This window comes from Cryptomeria japonica, chromosome 5 (genome assembly GCF_030272615.1).
Source record: "Cryptomeria japonica chromosome 5, Sugi_1.0, whole genome shotgun sequence".
NCBI classification, from domain to species: Eukaryota; Viridiplantae; Streptophyta; class Pinopsida; order Cupressales; family Cupressaceae; genus Cryptomeria; species Cryptomeria japonica.
This window is the reverse complement of record NC_081409.1, coordinates 484,241,917-484,262,236: the sequence shown is the minus strand read 5'-3', so window position 1 is coordinate 484,262,236 and position 20,320 is coordinate 484,241,917. Positions and strand designations below refer to the sequence as shown.

The window sequence follows — 20,320 nt, the reverse complement described above, 5'->3', positions numbered from 1 at the left end:
ATGTGAGTGAAAGAGATATGGAGATAAATATAAAAAGGGAGAAAGATATATAAATAGATAGAGGGGGAGAGAGGGAGAGAGAGAATATAGAAGTAGAGAGATAAAAAGAGGGAACAAGAGGGATAGATAAAAAGAGATAGATAGATAGATATAGTGGGAAGTATAGAACGGGAAAGGAGAGAGAGATATAACGAGAGGTAAGGAGATAAGGTAGAGGAGATAGGTGAAGATGGCGATAATAATCAAATGACGTGCTACCCTCAATATAACTCCCCAAGAACATATTATCCTTAAATTATTGGCATAAAATGAGTAAGCAAAAGTTAGTTGCTCTCTCTCTTTCTTAGTTTAAATGTTTAATTTAAGTTTTAGGTTGAAATTTATTTTAATATATATATTAAAATAAAATTTAAATATAAATATTCTACAATAAATTAAATTATAATAAGACAAAAAAATATAAATTAAATTAATTATAATATCTTTTAATTATTATTTGTAATTATATAAATAGACATAAATAAGTAAAATAAAATTTTAACTTAATAAAAATTAATCCTTAAAAGAAGTAAAAGAATAAGAATACATTAAAAAAAAAGATAGAATATTTAATTAAAGAAAGTAACATTAAAATATATTCTTATCAAAAGAAAAAAGTAATGAAGAAAGATTGTAATTCAAAATATAATTATTTAACCATAATTAAAACTTTAATGAGACATTAAATTTATTTTAATAATTTTTAATTATTTTTTTATAATTTTATTAAAAATCATAAATAATTAAAATAAATTTTAAGCCTAATTAAATAATTTTCCTTAAAAAAGAAGAAGAAGAATTAGAATAAAGCTAATTCTTTCTTTTTTAATAATTTTTCCTTTTACAAATATTCTTTTTCTAATTAGTAATATTAAAATATATATTTTTAAATTTTTAAAATAATATAAAATTAAGCATATGGTTAAGATTAGTTCTATAGTTTTGCATCCTTCTCAATTTTGAACCATTGATTTATAAAAGTGGTTCACTTCATATAGAAAATGCCTTGGCCATAATAATCATAATAATCATAGAGGATCATTCACATTCAAAAGACAAGTTCATTCTTATTCATAAATCTTCTCATTAATTTCATTGGATACCATTCCTTCATTTCTTAAACAGGAGATGGTATAATCAATAATTTACCTATTATCCCAAGCTTGATATCTCTCTAGTGAGGTTTTTTCTTCCCCCAAAGATGTTCGTCTTTCATCATCAATGGAAAGTTGTTGCAGTCGGATGGCTCGTTGCTGGTGACCAATACCTTTTGCTAGATGTGTGTTTATAGTCCTTGTTGACAAGTGAAAATAATTATCTTTGGGGCGAAACCAATGTTTTATAGCCTTCCCAGAAATTCGAATTTTTCCATATGCCTCGTTTCCTTGATACAATAGGTTCAATCTTCTCAACAAACTTGCTACTGCTTGCCCAGTCCTGTTAATATTAACCTAAAAATGTTAGTATAGGATAAAAAAACCAAAATATGAAAGTAATTTCATTCTACACAAAAAGAAAGGTTGTACACATTAATGAAAATGATTTGTAAAACTTTACATGAAAGAAGTGTGAGATTATATATATTCATATTGACCTGTAATATTTTGTCTTTGTTTTATTTTTATCAATAATGATATCAAATATTTTTTTCCACAATATCTTTATTTGAGTTATAGAATTATTTTTTTCCACAATAGCTTTATTTGAGTTATAGAATTATTATTATGTTATTTTAGATTTAAAATTTCTATGGATGCTGTGAAATAAATAGCTGTCATGTGTATGTAAATATGTGTATTAGTGTTTGTATGTACACATCTATTGCGTGTGTAAATGCACATGCAAGTAATGTGCGTGTGTGAGAAATCTCTATTCATTTATATTGTAGTGCAACTTATAGTTTGAGGCCTCTCAGTACTCTCTAGAACTCGCCAAACTTGCGAGCCCTCTAGCTGGACAAGTCAACTAACCACAGACTCACAAGTTGAGTCTGCATGAGTTCTAGGAAGTACTCGTCTGAGTCTTGCCCTCGAACTCTCTAAGTTCTAAATTTGGACTCTCGAGTTTTGAGCATTGACTCTCCAGTTTGTCTAGGCGTGTTAAACTGACAAAAAGAGTTTTTTTTCTTCATATTTTGGCTCATTTGGGTAGGAATAAAAGGGTGTTAGGTAAAAAAAAAAGTGGAAAAAATAGTTAAAAGAAGTAATAAATTTTGCCCTATAAATGCATTTTTTTTCATTTTTGCTTCATCTTTTCAATCATAAAGAATTTTTTTTAGATGCATAGCCCTTGAACCGCCACTTCTGACCTCCAAAGGGGGAGTATTGCCCTTGAACTGCCACTTTTGGCCTGTGAAGGAGAAAAATGTTCCCCTATGGCCCCTCTATATAAGAACCTCAAAAGGCTCTCAACTCTGACAACTGAAGTTTAGTTGAACCTGTTGCGTTTTAAGTTTGTTCTTTGCAAATTTTTGAACAGCAAGTATAATTTTGACTATTACAAGCTCAAAAAGCAATTATAGGGAATTGCTAGAAATTAATTATAATTCGATAGTAACCCGATCAAACCCTTATTACATTCATTCAACCTTTATTCATCCTTAATACAAACAAACAATACTAGAGAGGAAACTGATAAATACCAAGAAATTCTGAAACCCCTTATTTCCTTCTTGCTGGTCATACACAGTCCATTATGACAGCATGCTTTAATTTATTCCAGACTAGCCCGAACAGCTTGCATGATAGCTTAATGGAAGAGTCTAGGCTAGGCGCACCTTTTGCTTATTTTTAATATATTTTTGCAACCCTAGTGTTTCCCTTTGGGGTGCGCCTGTTATCTTTGTTAAAAAGAAAGATGGTTTCTCTTCGGTTATGCATTGATTACCAACAGCTGAATAAGGTAACCATCCGGAATAGATATCCATTGCCTCGTATAGATGACCTTTTTGATCAGGTTAAGGGAGCCAAGGTGTTCTCTAAGATTGACTTGAAATCTGGATACCATCACTTACGCATTCAGGATGCAGACATTCATAAGACAACATTTCGTACTCGTTATGGTCACTATGAGTTCACAGTGGTGCCATTCGGGTTGACGAACACGCCTTCAGTTTTCATGAGCTTAATGAATGGAGTTTTTCGCACCTATCTTGATCATTTCGTCATTGTATTCTTGGATGACATTCTGATTTATTCTAGATCTGTGGAGGAGCATGAGGGTCAATTACATCAGGTACTGCAGTGCTTAAGGGAAAATCAACTCTATGCCAATTTAGCAAAGTGTGACTTCTTCCAGACTGAGGTGAACTATCTTGGTCATGTGGTTTCGGGAGAAGGTATATATGTGGATCCTTCAAAGATCCAAGCCATTGTTGATTGGCCAGCGCCGACCAACATTTCTGAAGTTAGGAGTTTTATGAGTTTGGCCGGATATTACCGTCGCTTTGTTGAAGGCTTTTCCCGGATAGGACACCCTATTACTTCTCTTCAGAGAAAAGAGAAAAAGTTTGTTTGGTCAGAACCGTGTGAAGCAGCTTTTAAAACCTTGAAGGAACTCCTTGTCAGTGCTCCGATTTTGGCAGTTCCTGATCCATCTGGAGATTTTATGGTATGCACAGATGCTTCTTTGGAAGGTATTGGTGCAGTACTTATGCAGGATGGACGTGTGGTTGCTTATGAGTCTCACAAACTCAAGAACCACGAGTTGAACTATCCAGTTCATGATTTAGAGTTGGGAGCTGTAGTTCATGCTTTGGTTCGATGGCGGCATTTCCTATTAGGGCATTGGTTTGAGCTGCATAGTGATCACCGCAGTTTGCAGTATATATTCACACAGCCAAACTTGAATGCTCGACAGCGAAGATGGATGGAATTCTTCTGCGAATATGATTTTGAGGTTCGTTATATTCAGGGGAAAGAGAACGTAGTAGTAGATGCTTTGAGTCGTAGGCGGCATGAAGTTTCAGCATTATCCCTTGGAGTAGACTTGAGAGAGAATTCTTGGAGTTCTTCCTCAGGATACTTGGTATCAGGATGTTAGAACTGTGATAGAGTCCGGAAGGCCTTTAGAGGGTAGATTTTCTAGGTATAACCTTGAGGCAGATGGACTTCTTCGACACCATAAACAGATTTATGTACCTCCTTTGGAGGGTCTTCGTGTTTTGATCATGACCGAGGCCCATCGTGCACCTTATTCGGCACATCCTGGTGTCAAGAAGATGCATGCAGACCTTAGACAAATTTATCATTGGGCAGGTATGAAACATGACATTGCTGATTTTGTGTCGAAATGTTTAGAGTGTCAGCGAGTGAAGGCAGAGCATCAACACCTAGCAAGGCTTTTGCAGCCTAATCTAGTACCGGATTGGAAATGGGATATCATTTCCATGGATTTCATTGTTGGTTTGCCTATCTCTTCATGTCGTCATGATGCCATCATGGTCATAGTTGACAGATTGACTAAGATTGCTCATTTTGTTCCTATTCGAGCTTCCTACACAGCAGCAGTGGTGGCACGAGTCTTCTTAGAAGAAATAGTGAGATTGCATGGGATTCCGAGGCAGATCATATCTGATAGAGATCCTGTCTTTACCTCAGCATTGTGGACCTCACTTCAACATGCTTTGGGGACTCAGTTGAATTTTAGTTCAGCTTATCATCCAGAGATAGATGGTCAGACAGAGAGAGTGAATCAGGTATTAGAGGACATGCTTCGCATGTATGTGATGGATCAACAGTCACGTTGGGAGGACTATATATATCTAGTGGAGTTTGCTTATAACAATGGATATCATAGCTCCATAGGTATGTCCCCGTTTCAGGCATTGTATGGTCGTCCTTGCCGCACTCTTTTGAGTTGGGATCGGTTAGAGGACAGGGTGCTTATAGGACCGGATATTTTTCGGGAGATGGAGCAGCAGGTAGATAGGATTCGTGAGCATTTAGTAGCAGCACAGGATAGATAGAAGAAGTATGCAGATGCTCATAGGGTAGATCGTCAGTTTTCTGTTGGCGATCGTGTGTTCTTGAGAGTGCGTTCGCGGAAGAGTCCGATCCGTTATGGAAAGGGATCTAAGTTGGCACCTCGGTTTGTTGGACCTTTTGAGATCCTTGAGAGGATAGGACCTGTTGTCTACCGTCTTGCTTTGCCACCGAGTCTATCCCGCATCCACGATGTCTTTCATGTTTCAGTTCTTCGACCTTATCATCCAGATGTGACACATGTTCTTGATTGGAACTGTTTGCAGGTCGAGGACGGACAACTTTCCATGGAGCTCGTGCGCATTCTTCAGCGTCGGGATTTGATCCTCAGGGGTCGTACCATCGACCAGGTAAGGGTCCTATGGGACCCAAATGATGAGACCTCGACGACTTGGGAGGATGCAGCAAAGATGAGAGAACTGTATTCTTAATTATTTTAGGCTTCCAGGAGTAAGCCTAGTTTTGGGGGGGGAGAATGTAGTACCCCTACTAGTTTGAACTCATTAGACTCATATTTTATTATTGGTTGTTTTTCAGTGGATACATTACCATGACATATTATTCAGATTTTTATGACATTATGTTTTATTTGGAGATGAGATGTATAATTTATTTGCAGTATTTCAATACTTGTGATTTATGGCATTTTATGTATTATTGCTATGTACTGACATTTTACTTTAATTATGCAATGTGGAATTATATGTTGTGTGTTTGCGAGTGTATTGGATGCAAGGGGACGATTTTCCTTCACTCATTTCGGTGAGACAGGGAACATCGCGATTCTCCTTCATCGGTGTGTTTGCCATGTTTTCTATATTATATATATGTATGCATATGTGGTTTGGTGATGCAGGATATTGCAGGTACAAGTACCGGGTAGGTACGAGGTATCGTCTCCACCTGGCTTCACAGGTCTGAACGTGCCGATGGAAGTGGAGGAGATAGTAGTTGACTCTATTTTTACTTAGTTACACTCGTATGAGTGTCGTCAGTTAGTCGTTTTGTCAGTTAGTTCGGTCTTCGTATTTTGTAATTTTATCTTTTATGGGTAATTGCTTGAGATTTGTTTAATTTGAGTGTTTTAGTGGATTTAATTAATTAATTAATTAAGTTTATGAAATTATCTCATTATTGTATTGTTTATGCATTGAAATTATAAATTTAGTTAATTAAAGGAATTATTAAATTAAGCTGCATGGTATTAAAAATATATTTTTATTTTAAAAATAAATTAGATTAATTGTATTCTAAAGTTATAATTAAATAAATGAATAAAAGGATTAATTAGAATTAAAATATTGTTTTAATTCTTTATTTAGAAAAAGAATTAATTGAAATTAAAGTATTGTTTTAATTCTTTATTTAGAAAATTAATTAGTTGGAATTAAAGTATTGTTTTTCTTTATTTAGAAAATTAATTAGTTGGAATTAAAGTATTGTTTTAAATCTTTATTTAGAAAATTAATTAATGTGCATGAGAAAAGAAAAGAAAGAATAATGTTTTTTTTTTTAATTATTGCATGTGATAAATTTAGAAAATAAAATAAAAAAAATTACTATTATTCTAAATTTAGGTTTTTTGTGAAAAAGCTATTGAACCTAGAATTTTAGTTTAAATAGGGGTTAGGTCTTTATTTTAGTTACACACAGGGACACACAGGAACAGGTCAAAAATTTAGGTGAAGAAATTTATTGGAAGTTATTGAAGGGATTAGGGCTCTTCTACAGATTTCTTCCAGAAAAGCTATACCAGGTTAGATGATTTCTTAGTTGTGTGTTTTATTAAAAATATTTCTATTTGTCTCTATTTGATGTGTGTGTAAAATAATTGTCAAATTCAAAACCCTCTTCTGGTGAATTCGAGTTTGTTTGAAAATTCATACCTGATATGTATTTCTTGTTTGTGGGAAGAATGTAATTTTGTGAAAATTAGGAAAATTATTATAGAAAATTTGTCAAGTTTTTATGGTACATGGAAATTGCACGATTTAGGAGAAAGGGTATTTACCTGAGAAATGGTTTTAATTACCTTAAGAAAAGAAATTTAATTACACATTAAATTTATTTGGGTTAATTAAATTTTAAAAAAATATATATATTGTTCTTTTTATTATTTTACTTAAATTCTGTGAAAAGAGAATTATTGAAAAAAAAATAAAAATATTGTTTTATTATTACTGTTAAAAAAAATCTGTTTAAAAAAAAATAAAACAAACTGCACGGTAGCATCCGCTACCGCTACTGCGGTAGTACACAGTACTACCGACAGTAGCAGTGCTACCGGCAGTAGCAGTGCTACCGGCGGTAGCCGCTACCTACAGTAGTAGTGCTACCGGACGGTAGCAGTGCTACCAGATGGTAGTACTAGCTACCGGCGGTAGCATAGGCTATCGTGACAGGGCTTTTCGGTAATTGTAAAAGTGTTTTTTTTTTGTTAGTCTTTTTAAATTAAATTCTAAACCCTGTTCACTGTTTCGGGTTTCGGACCCAGGGGATTAAATAAATTAAAAATTATTATTATATGTATGTATATAAATAAATATATGTATATTCATATATGAGTTTATATATATATATAATAATAGATATGTTTCTTTTGGTAGTTATTATAATATTTTAAACGTTATTTTAAATATTATTTAATTACAGTTTGGAATGTTAATTTAAATAAATATGTTGAAAATACATTAGGAGAATTATTTGTATTTTAAATCTTTTTGGACAAATGACAAAGTGAATGTTTTTTTTTTTTAAGTTGTAAATTCTTGTTATTTGGAAATTTGTAAATTGCATGTCATTTATGCTTTGACTGTTTTTAAGGAAAGATTGTCTGTAATAGGATCTTGCGTATAATGTGTTCTCAGTCAAGTTTTATTACAATTTTGATTAAATTGTCATTGTGTCCTATGATATTATTTCTCCTAGACCAGGTGTTGTTGTATAACCTATTTGATATGAGCCATTGTGTGTCTTTGTCCAAATGGTCATTCTTGGGTTGGTATTTGTGTATCCATCACCTGTGTTTGTCAGGATTGTTTATGGTTGCCTGTTTCGCCAGAGTTCTCGTAGAGAGAAACATTTCCTGTTAGTGTCCTAAGAGAGAGAGTGGCTTTCGAGCGAGGGCCGTGCCCAAAGTGGATGACAGGATAACCCGTCGAAAGTTAGTTAAAAAGTGATAACCTAATAAATGATTAGGGGGTGGGTAGATTTAAATATTAATTAAAATAAATGTGCCTCGTGCATAGATGAGTGCTTGTACAGGGCTCATGATGTTATGAGAAGGCCTGGAATGGCAAACTTCCCACCTTGTCTTCATGAAAGGATTGGTAGGGTCCGCATGAGACTTAGTTGGAACCGGAGGCTCGGGAGAGGTTACCAGGAGAAACCCGAGTATGGGGCCCGGGACCTATGGAGGTTGTACCATGGTAACCATCAAGCTATGCGATGACACTCTCTTCTTAGAGTCACTAGTGTTTTGTGAGTTGTGTTACATGGATGGTTGCAGAGTCTTGTAGTCCTTTTGTACTTGTCTTACTTTGCTTGCTTGAGGGTTTCTACTATCTCCTAGCATGGTGGGGTGGTTCCATTTCGGGATCACATGGTCGGGTGGTAATGCCACTTCCCATCGGATGTTCTGGATTGTATCTTCAAGCAAGGAAAGGCTTCGCTGGTGTTTATGGATCGTGGTTTATGTACCAGCTCTTGTTCGAGATCATTGGCCAGTTGAGACCTTGTGGTCATTGTATCAGACTTTTATGTAACCTTGATATTGTATCTTTGTAACCAGTGGTATTATTGGAAGCCATGTATTTATGGATATTGTAATATTATTATGTCAGGGAAATGAATGTTATTGTTTTGATCTTATGTTTAAATGATTTATGAAGATTGGATACATTGGAATACTTGTATATTTTTGTTTTGGGATGTATGTGTAGTTTTAAACTTAAGTTTTCAATTTATCTTATTGAATGGATTAACTGTGGTGTTAATATAATCTATGAAATTAATCTTCGTTGGTTACCCTTTGGAAAACTTATGATAGACTTCCGCTGTGTTGTTAAATGGGCAATGATTATAGTTAGTACACTTACTCTTTAACAAATTTTTTTTTATTTCACTCTTTAGTTGCCTAGTTGTGTTGTTTTCCTTTAGGGTTCCTGGCGGGGCACTACACTTGGTATCAGAGCCCAAGTTTCAACACTGGGTACTCTGGGTTTGTAGTGTGCCTTTCATTGACCATCTTGCTTAGGTCATAAATGTTTGTATCTCTCAGGACTTATCCTTGCTATGGATCTGAACCTTTTTCTCTTTTATAGTGCTAGGTCATGGCTAGGAAAGCTAGGGGGGGTGGCAAGTAGAGTTGGCTATAGGTGTCCGTGTTTCTGTAGATGCCTTTATTCCCAGTTGTGAGTTGAAATTAGGAACCATAGTTACTTCAGTGAACCTTCGGGTTATTCCTCACAAACTTCAACAAAAATGTCTGCTAATTTTAATGCAACCTAGTATTTTGGAATGCGGCTTGGTTCCAATATGACTAGATAAGCACATCGTACAAACTTCTAACTTCTTGCCCCATCATGCCTTTGCTAGTTATTCTCTTTTCAAAATCTCAAATCAAAATTATGAAATAATTTTTAATTACAAATTTAAATCATTTGTCGTTCTGCTCACTGATGAACTTCGTGTGAATTCACTATGCACTATTCAAGGTGAGATCTCTTCATTGAAACCAATTTTCATTCTTCATCTTAGAATTTTTGTCCTAGCTTGTGGTAGAATACTACTCAATACCACAATCGAGGTTTCAAGAAGATACAATTGTCTAGAATGAATACAATGAGTCTCCTCAACCTCCTTTTAAATTCGTTGTAAACAAGAGATGCAAGAAGGGCTTGCATTGTTGGATTAAAAAAAATGAGAGAAAGAAAGGGTAGAAGCAACTATCACCCTTGAATTGGTAGTGAAAATAGAGGTGGTTTTCACAAATGTTATGGGTTCTATTGTGGTTCACACATATGAGGCACATCCATGTCATCTAGTTCAATAAAAAAGCCAATCATAGGCTTTTTGGCGTGCTTAGAAATGTACTTGGATCACAATGCTTGTTACAAGTTATAAGGTGGAACAAGGAAAAGTGCTGAGGAAATGCGCTAGGAAATAGATAAGGCCTATGCAAATTTTTGGTTGTATGACTTTAACATGGCAAAGGATTTGTATTGGGAGAATTTTGTGAGGACATTATCAGATTCTAGGACAGAGTAAATGGACCCCTCTCCAAAAGAAATAAGTGGACAATTGTCTGAAGATGTTGTAATGGATGTAAGATAATTCTAGAAGATCAAACGAAGTAGTGGCAAAAGTTCGGATGCAATTTTTTTCAGATGGGTGGATAGATAGAAGGAACCATAGCCTCATCAATATTCTAGTGGCTTCAAATGTTGATATGGATTTCTTGAAGTCAATTGATTCCCTGAACAAAACAAATAATGCAAAAACTCTAATGGTGGTGCAAGTTGTCTTAAAAGTGGGTATATGGCATGCATAGCAGCTAAGAAATTTCTTTGAGAGAGGAATCTGTGACTCTTTGGGATCCCTTGTCTATCCCAAGCCTTGAATTTCTTTTGGAGGACAAAAACAAAATTAATTAGTTGAGACCAATTGTAGAAGATGCAAGGAACACCACAAAATATATTTATAATCACCCTTAAGTTCTCTAGTTCATAATAGATCACACCAAGGGGAAATAGCTTGTGCGATCAGGTATCACAAAGTTTGCAACTAACTTCCTAACATTGGAAAGCATGATTAGTTTGTTGACATCATTGAAACATATATTTGTGAGTCAATTGCGAGTCAAGAATGACTAGAATTAACATATTCAAGGAAACTTTATGGAGAGAAGGCAACAAAGATAGTTTTTGATGATGCCTTTGCGAAGAGAGTTGCAAAGATTGTCAAGATAACTTCAGATTTTAATTTTATTTTTAATTTGAATCCTTTACTTGCAATTTTTGAAAGTATATACTTCAATAGAAGTTTGTAAATTTAATTTGTTTAGGCTTTGTAGATGTCAAAGTCTTTAGCGAGGGTTTTGCATATGGTGGATGGACATCAAAACCTAATGGGATAATTTTACAATGCCATGGATAGGGCCAAAGGGGCCATTCAAAATTATTATAGGGACATAGCAATAGATTTGATCTAATTTGATTTCCCTTATCTTTTTTCCAAAAAAATTGGGATATTGTTAGCAAGGATTTGTTTAAAGTTATTCAAGAACTCTTTGCTATTGGGAGTATTTTGAAGGGAGACAATAATCCTTTTTGAGTCCTTATACAAAAATAGACAAGCACTAATAAATGAAGGGTTTTAAAGCAATTAGTATTTGCAAAATGATCTACGAAATTTTTATCCTAGCTACTTGTTTAAAGAATTCATCCTTTCTTGAATAAAATAATTCATGTAAATCAATGTGAATTCAACCCAACAAGACAATTTCTAGATGTTCTTATCTTCTTTCATTAAGTGTTCCACTCAATGGACAAGAGCAAGAAATACAACATGGCTCTAAAGCTAGATATTTCAAAAGCCAATGATAAATCTTTTGGGGTTTTTGCTAAAAGTGTTAAAAAAATTTGGCTTTTAAGGAAAAATGTTAAATCTCTTATGATGTCGCTTTACCCATCCAATATGATTTGTGACAATAAATGGCTCACTTGATAGTCATTTGGCTTTTTGAGTGGGGCTTAGGTAAGGAGATCCACTTTCCCCATATCTGTTCATCATTTTAGTTTAAGTTCTTGGTAGAAACATACCTTTGACACAAATTCCACACACACTTTGGAGCCATCTTCATCACTTAATGCAACATTAGCTATAGAAGGCCAGACTTTGGCCATTATAAAAGCTCCAAGCCACATAGAGTAGTTTGACAAAGGTGAGCCTGTTGTAATGTCCCCTTTCTAGCCAGTTAATTTCTAATTCGTCGTTAGCCTATTTTTCCATGGTCCCATGGACTAACTTGGATGTTGAAGGGATCTAGACGATATTTGGCCTAGTCATTTCCACTTTTAGGCCAATCCGAGCTGATTTGATGCAGTTTTGGGGGACTTAATATTTTTAGTAAGTCAATTGGCTAGGGCAGTGACTCAGTTTTTTCGGTGCATTCTTGAATGGCAACAATGTCAGTGATGATAGTTGAATATTGGCAGGGCAATTTACTTCTAATCAACACTCCTATTGCATGATGGCACTCATCTTTGGAGTGGCGTGTTTATTATTTAACGATAAAGTTTAAATTATAAAGTAAATTAAAAGTATTTAACTTTATCGTTATTTAATAACTTTAGTGGGACCATAAAGTTAAGTGTTAAAAGAATTAAATGTCCCCTTTCTTTTAAAAGGTACATAGGTGCCTTATTAAGGAGATTATAATATTAAAATAAGTGATTTCTATTATCCCACATTGCTTGTGAGTTGGGTCAACTTCCTTGGAGAGTGAATAAACAAAAGTTTTGAGAGCTCTTTCAACATGCTTGGTTGATGAATTTGTGAATGAAATTGCTCAGATATTTTCTCAAGGGTTTGAGGATGAAATCCCTCACAAGCTACAATCTCTATGCTGTTGGAAGACAGTCTAGAGATTTAGTCAGTTGCCTGCGAACAAGTAAGACGTTTGAGCAAGGATTAGTGTCATTTTCAGTTTGACTACAAGTAGCAGATTTATACAAGTTTGGAAGGAACGATTCAAGCCAAGGGAGAGGAGTTGAGACATTTGATTGCTGGACTGGAATTACCTTGCTGGGCCGTACCAGCGGAAGAGCAACGTTGGGTTTTGCGGACGAATTTGGCTGGGATTGGGTGGCAAAATACTTCCATTTGTGGCATCTTAGACTTGCACACTCATCAACACTTGTATTGCATGATGGGACTCATCTTTGGAGTGGCGTTTGGATTTTGAAGAATTCTTCATGGCTGGTTGCTAGAACAACAATTTATCAAAGTCAAATTCTCTCTCTGGGAATGTTTTCTTTAGATAATTGGGCATATTTAATGTACTAGGTTGTTGCTATTTTAAGGAAAAACTTAATACTAAAGTCAGAAAATCTGGAAATTTTCAGCGTGTTGCATTGTAATTTGCAAATTCATTTTCAATTTATGTAAAGTCTCTATTTTCAGTAATTAGTTGCAAGTCATTTCTATTTTTCAAAGCATTGCAAAAACTCAAAAAAACAACAAAATACATTTCTAAAGCACAAATAAAAACAAGGCAAAACAGGGCAGCCATTACAGTGGTATCAGAGTAGTGTATCTTGCCATTGTGGAGGGGACAATATGAGCAAACAGTAATATGTCTGGATTTGACCAACAACCTTTCACCCACCACTACAAAGTGGGGACATTACATGCAAATGGAGTAAGAGTGGATCCCAAAAAGATTAGAGCTATCATTGATTGGCCGACTCCTACTAATCTCATTTTTCTACAAGAGGTTTGTGAAGGGGTTTTCACAGACAATAACTCCACTCACAAATCTAACGAAGAAAGGGGCTTTTGAATGGTCCAAAATAGACCAAAAGTGTTTTGAACACTTCAAACAGGTGATGTCTTCCTGTCCAGTTCTAGCACTACCCGACTTCACCAAACCATTGAGTTACAATGTGATGCATCAGGGGAGGAGATTGGTGCAGTTTTAATACAGGATAAGCACCCTATTGCATTCGAGAGTAGGAAATTGAGAGGGGTAGAGAAGAGCTACTCCATTTATGATAGAGAAATGTTTGGCCAAATTTAGATCCTATCTGGTAGGGAGAGAATTTGTGATCAAGAGAGACCATAACATCATCAAATTTTTTATGAATTAGAGGGATCTTAATGATAGCCAACAAAAATGGGTCACCAAGTTATAGGCCTATGACTTTGACATTGAATATGTCAAACGTAAGAAAAATGTGGTGGTTGATGCACTCTCACGAAGACCGTACGTATGCTCTTTGATTGAGATATCAATTGATTGGAAGGAGAAAATTTGTTGTAGACAGTATGCAAAAGATCCATGGGCATCAAGTTTGATTCAGGGCACTTCCCATGATGAGAGGTATTCAGTGATTGATGATTTGATTTTCTATAAGGACAAAATTTATTTAGTGCCTTCCTCACACTTTAAGGAGTTGATCTTGAGGGCATTCCATGACACACCATTGGCTGGTCACCCGGAGTTCTTCAAGACTTACAATCAGATTCGAGAGAGGTTCACATTGAAGGGGCTTAAGATTGAATTCTTGAAATATGTTAGAGAGTGTCCAATTTACTTCAGCTAGCATAACAAGAATGAGACACCTTTCCAGCTAGTTTACTTCAGCTCTTACCGATTCCAGATAAAAAATGGGAGAGCATATAAATGGATTTCATTATAGGGTTGCTCAGGGTACAGGGTAAGGACTGCACCTATGTGGTGGTTGATAGGTTAACGAAATTTGCACACTTCTTTGCTATTGCAACCACCTATACAATAGCCCACATGGTTGACCTATTCTTCAGGGAGGTGTTCAGGGTCCATGGGCTGCCTAGGAACATTATGAGTGACAGGGACAACAAGTTCATGAGTCTATTCTGGCAAGAACTTTTCAAGCTGAGTGGTACCAAGCTCACTCCTAGTACTAGCTACAATCCACAAACTGATGGGTAGACGAAAATAGTGAACAAATAGGTTGAAGGTTTCTTGCCGAATTATGTGTCAGGGCAGCGAAAGGCTTGGGTCAGATGGATGCATTTGGGTGAGTATTATAACAATACCACCTACTACATGACCATTAGGAAGACTCCATTTATGGCACTATATGGGCATGAAGCCCTAAACTTCGTGGATTTGCTTTTCGGGGACAAAAGGGTGCCAAAGGCAAAGGATTTATTGCAGGAAAGGTAGGACATCTTGAGGGCATTGAAGGAGAGCATCCAACAAGCGCAAAACCAATAGAAGTTATATGCTGATCAACACAAGATGGAGTGCAGCTTTGAGGTTGGCGATATGGTTTATTTGAGACTTCAACCTTATAGATAGTCTTCTTTGAAGAAGGGTGGTGTTGAGAAGCTTAAGCCACGATTCTATGGTCCATTCAGAGTCACTCGGCGCATTGGGGAGGTGGCCTATGAGTTAGAGTTGCTAGCCAATAGTAAGGTGCATGATGTATTTCATGTCTGCTGACTCAAAAAGGCTCTAGGCCATAATGTAGTTCCATTAGTAGAGTTGCAACCCTTGGTTGAGGAGGGGAAACTGATATTGGTTCCGGAGGCAATTATTGACACCAGGGAGAGGACACTTTAGAGGAGGATGATCAAGGACTTTTTGGTTAAATGGAAAAGTCTGCCAATTGAGGATGCCACGTGAGAAAATGAACAGATTTTGTAGCATCCAAAGATGAAATTACTTGAGGACAAGCAATTTTGGGAAGGGCAGACTGCAATGTCCCCTTTCTAGCCAGTTAATTTGTGATTCGTCGTTAGCCTATTTTTCCATGGTCTCGTTGGCTAACTTGGACGTTGTAAGGATCTAGAGGATATATGGCCTAGGCATTTGCAGTTTCAGGCCAATCCGAGTTGATTTGATGCAGTTTTGGGGGACTTACTATTTTTAGTAAGTCAGTTGGCTAGGGACTCAATTTTTTTAGTGCATTCTTGAATGACAACAGTGTCGGTGGTGATAGTTGAATACCGACTGGACAATTTAGTTCTAATTGGAAATGTTTATTATTTAATGATAAAGTTTAAGTTATAAAGTTAAAAAGAAGTATTTAACTTTATAGTTATTTAATAACTTTAGTGGGACCATAAATTTAAGTGTTAAAAGAATTAAATGTCCCCTTTCTTTTAAAAGGTACATGGGTGCCTTATTGAGGAGATTATAATATTAAAATAAAAGTGACTTCTATTATCCCACATTGCTCGTGAGTTGGATCGACTTCCTTCGAGAGTGAATAAACAAAAGTTTTGAGAGCTCTTTCAACATGCTTGGTTGATGAATTTGTGAATGAAATTGCCGAGATATTTTCTCAAGGGTTTGTGAGGATAAAATCCCTCGAGCAACAATCTCTATGATGTTGGAAGACATAGTTTGGAGATTTAGTCAGTTGCTTGCGAACAAGTAAGATCTTTGAGCAAGGATTAGTGTCATTTTTTAGTTTCAATACAAGTAGTAGATTTATATAGAAGTCTGGAAGGGATGATTTAGGCCAAGGGGGAGGAGCTGAGAGATTTGATTGCTGGATTGAAATTACCTTGCTAGGCCGTACCAGTGGAAGAGCAGCATTGGGTTTTGTGGACGAATTTGGCTGGGATTGGGTGGCAAAATACTTCCATTTCTAGCATCTCAGACCTGCACACTCATCAACACTCCTATTACATGATGGGTCTCATCTTTGGAGTGGTGTGTGGATTTTGAAGAATTCTTCATGGCTGGTCGCTACAACAACAATTTGTCAAAGTCAAAATCTCTCTTTGGGTATGTTTGCTTTGGATAATAGTGCATATTTAATGTACTGGGTTGTTGCTATTTTGAGGAAAAACTCAATATTGAAGTCATAAAAATTGCATATTTAATGTACTGGGTCGTTGCAGGGATCTAGAGGATATTTGGCCTAGGCATTTCCAGTTTCAGGCCAATCCAAGTTGATTTGATGCAGGTTGGGGGATTTACTATATTTAGTAAGTTACCTGGCTAGGGCAGTGACTTAGTTTTTTCGGTGCATTCTTGAATGGCAACAATGTCGGTGATGATATATTGTTTTCGAATGGCTTCTACCACCAAGCGAACTACTTCTCCCACCCTGCGAACTTCTCCTGCCGTGGCTACGGATCCCGACCACTCTGTGCGTTCCTTCCTGTCTGTGGCATCTGTGGGGGGTGGTGAGGGCTTTGCTTGCCCATCCTTGGATACATCGTTTTCTTGTTCGGCTGCGAATGTGACGGCTAGGTTTTTGGCTCTGGGGTTGCGGCAGCGGCCTCGAGGGGCCCTTCGTCTGGTCTTAAGTAGGTGGCTAAGCGACGTCTTGGTGACAAGGGTTTATCCCTATCTCTTGTGCTATTTTAGTCAAGGTGAATAAGGAGACCGAGCTGGAGATAGAACATAATGTGTCTGTTTTTTCTAATCATGGTGTTATTTGTCTATTTTTTCTAACAATGCACTCAAGGACATGGGGAAGATTGACTGGATTTGAGGAGTGGTCACCGATGCGAGAGATGTGCAGATGTTTATCTGCAACCACCACACTTCACATGTACTCTTCAGGACCTTCGCGAAGGAGTTCTTGAAACCAGTTGAGACTAGATATGCATCCTATTTCATTCTCTTGGAGAAAATGATTGAGTTGCAAGAGGCATTGCAACTCATGGTTATGACTAATGAGTGGAATAGGTGGGCTAAGGCTAAGACAAAGCAGGGGAGAAGGGTGAAGGAGATAGTGAAGAGTGATGTGTTTTGGACTGATGCGAAATACATTGTCTCCATCATTTCTCCAGTATTCCAGGTGATCAAATATGGGGATGGGGATGCACCTAACCTTGGAGAGGTGTATGAGTGCATTGACTCTATGCTTGACTAGATGAGGGCTGCTGTGCGAGTGAAGGACCCCTCTCTAGCATCCTACAATGAGCAAATCCAACCTATCATTCAACGTAGATGGGACAAGTTGAACACTCCTTTGCATATGGCTGCCTTTGCCTTGAATCCTAAGTGGTACAAGGCTAGAGTGGGTAGAGTGACACCGATTCAGGATGATGAGGTGAAGGCGGGTTTCTTTAGGTGCGTAGAGAAGATGTTTGATTCCAAAGATGCCGACATAATTCGCACTGAGTGGAGAAGATTTGCCACTATTAGAGGTTATTCAGATGCGACAAAGATGGATATAGACACTATGGCACAGGAGGACCCACTTTTGTGGTGGAATTGTCATGGCCCGAAATCTTTGACCACCACTCTAGCCATCCGTCTGCTATCCCAAGTTTCTAGTTCTTCAGCTGTTGAGAGGAACTGGTCTACGTATAGCTTCATCAACCCTCTTAAGAGGAACAGGCTTACCTCTACGAGACAAGAGAAGCTTGTGGCTGTACACAGTGCTTTGCGTCTCATGGACCACAAGACACTTGTGTACAAGGAGAGTCCAATGGCACAATGGAATGTAGAGCCAAAGGAGCCTTCACAGATTAATGCGAATGATCCCACCACTTCAGATGCAGGGCTAGTTGGTGTGAGCTTGAGGGATCTTGATCTTCAGAAGTCCAACAGTTCAGTGAGGAGTTCGCAGATGATTAGAGGCCTCCATTAGCTTCATTTTGAGTTTTGTCATTTTGTCTTTGACTATAGTCTCCTGTGTAATGCTATTGCTACACGTATTTGTATTTGGCTACTCATTGTAATGATGAATCATGTAATCATTTTTGTTAATATAGACTTTGCAATGGCATCAGATATTCATATTTTTGTTTTCCTTTTTCGATATAATAGAAATCTCCAATTTGACAATTTCATTTGTCAAATTTTATTTAGCAATTACTAATTACTAATTAGCAATTAGCATTGAAGAAATCTTGGTATTTAGATTTAGTATTTCAAATTTCCTATAGTTTCATTTGAAATCTAATTCTTATACTGTTATACTGTCACACATCTTTTTAAAACTAGTTTTTCAAGTACTATATGTATATGTATAACTATATCAGCACCACCACCCTGCCACCCCCCCCGCCATCGTCCCGCCGCCATCCCCTCGCCGTCCCCAAACTTAGGCCCTTGGTCCCCCTGTCCCGGAAACTCGTCCCCCCGTCCCCAACGCCCATGGAACACTGTTCTACACTCAACCTTTGCTCGTATTTTGGTCGAGCTAGATGTTTCAAAAGGTCTGCCTGCTGAGATTGTTATCAACTCTTCTATGGGCAGCTAGGTTCAAACCTTGGACTATGAAGGGATTCCCTTTAAGTGTCGAATATGTTTCAAAATGGGTCATGCAACTGAACGTTGTGGGCTTGAAAAGAAGACTTTGTTGGCCTCATGGTGGAAGGGTGCTTCTAATGAGCATTACTTGGTTGAGAAGAAAACTGAAACTCATAAGGTTTCTCATATGGTGGGTCAGGATATTGCAGCCTCTTCTCCGGCTGTTATGGCTTTTGGTGGAGAGGCTGTTTAAGCTGGTCTGCAGTCTCATGCCCCTCCTACTGATTCCTCGGGTGGATTTGTATCTTTGCTCGGTGATTGTGTTGTGGTTGCTAATTCTGGAATTGTTCAGGTTGATGCTTTGCTTGTTGGGAGTTACTGCGCTTTCGAGAAGGAGGGTTTTGCTGGTGCTCTTTATCAGAATCTTGATGGATCAACGTTGGGTTCATCGGATTGGTTTGATGAGGCTGCTAAGGTGAAAGACGGCTAGATTCCTGTTAAGGGAAATAAATCTAAGATGTCTACGCCCTCTTTTGACATGACTCTTCGTTCCCACAAGGGTAGTACTAAAGGAAAATCTTGAGGGTCCTTGTTTGTGGATGTTTGGATTGTTACCCGTCTAGGTTTTTGTTGGTTCTTTGGCTGCCATATGTATTGTTCCATCTTTTGCAGCCTGTTTCATCTTGGATTTATGTTTTGATGTTTTGATTCTAAACCTTTTAAAATCTTCTTTGTTAAGGGTTTCAAGGCCCCTTCTAAACCTGTTTTTGCCTTAATCCAAAACAATGTCGATGATGATAGTTGAATACCGACTAGACAATTTACTTCTAATCAGAAATGTTTATTATTTAACGATAAAGTTTAAGTTATAAAGTTAAATTAAAGTATTTAACTTTATCGTTATTTAATAACTTTAGTGGGGCCATAAAGTTAAGTCTTAAAAGAATTAAATGTCCCCTTTCTTTTAAAAGGTACATGGGTGCCTTATTGAGGAGATTATAATATTAAAATAAAAGTGACTTCTATTATCCCACATTGCCTATGAGTTAGATCGACTTCCTTTGAGAGTGAATAAATAGAAGTTTTGAGAGCTCTTTCAACATGCTTGGTTGATGAATTTGTTAATGAAATTGCTGAGATATTTTCTCAAGGGTTTGTGAGGACGAAATCCCTCATAAGCAACAATCTCTATGTTGTTGGAAGACAGTCTGGAGATTTAGTTAGTTGCCTGCTAATAAGTAAGATCTTCGAGCAATGATTAGTGTCATTTTCAGTTTGAATACAAGTAGCAGATTTATACAAGTCTGGAAGGGACGATTCAAGCTAAGGGAGAGGAGCTAAGACATTTGATTGTTGGACTGGAATTACC

At 36.9% G+C, this 20,320-nt stretch overlaps 1 protein-coding gene across 5 annotated transcripts in view; it reads right to left on the bottom strand.

Annotated features, from left to right (window-relative positions):
- Window positions 1-1,032: 1,032 nt before the first annotated feature.
- Window positions 1,033-20,320, bottom strand: part of LOC131030760 (pentatricopeptide repeat-containing protein MRL1, chloroplastic) — a 268,461-nt gene continuing 249,173 nt past the window's right edge. For all 5 annotated transcript variants that reach the window (XM_059221492.1, XM_057961675.2, XM_057961676.2 and 2 more), the window contains one exon: window positions 1,033-1,476. In XM_059221492.1, coding sequence (XP_059077475.1) covers window positions 1,185-1,476 — 292 coding nt within the window. In that variant the 3' untranslated portion in view covers window positions 1,033-1,184. The remainder of the gene's footprint in view (window positions 1,477-20,320) is intronic.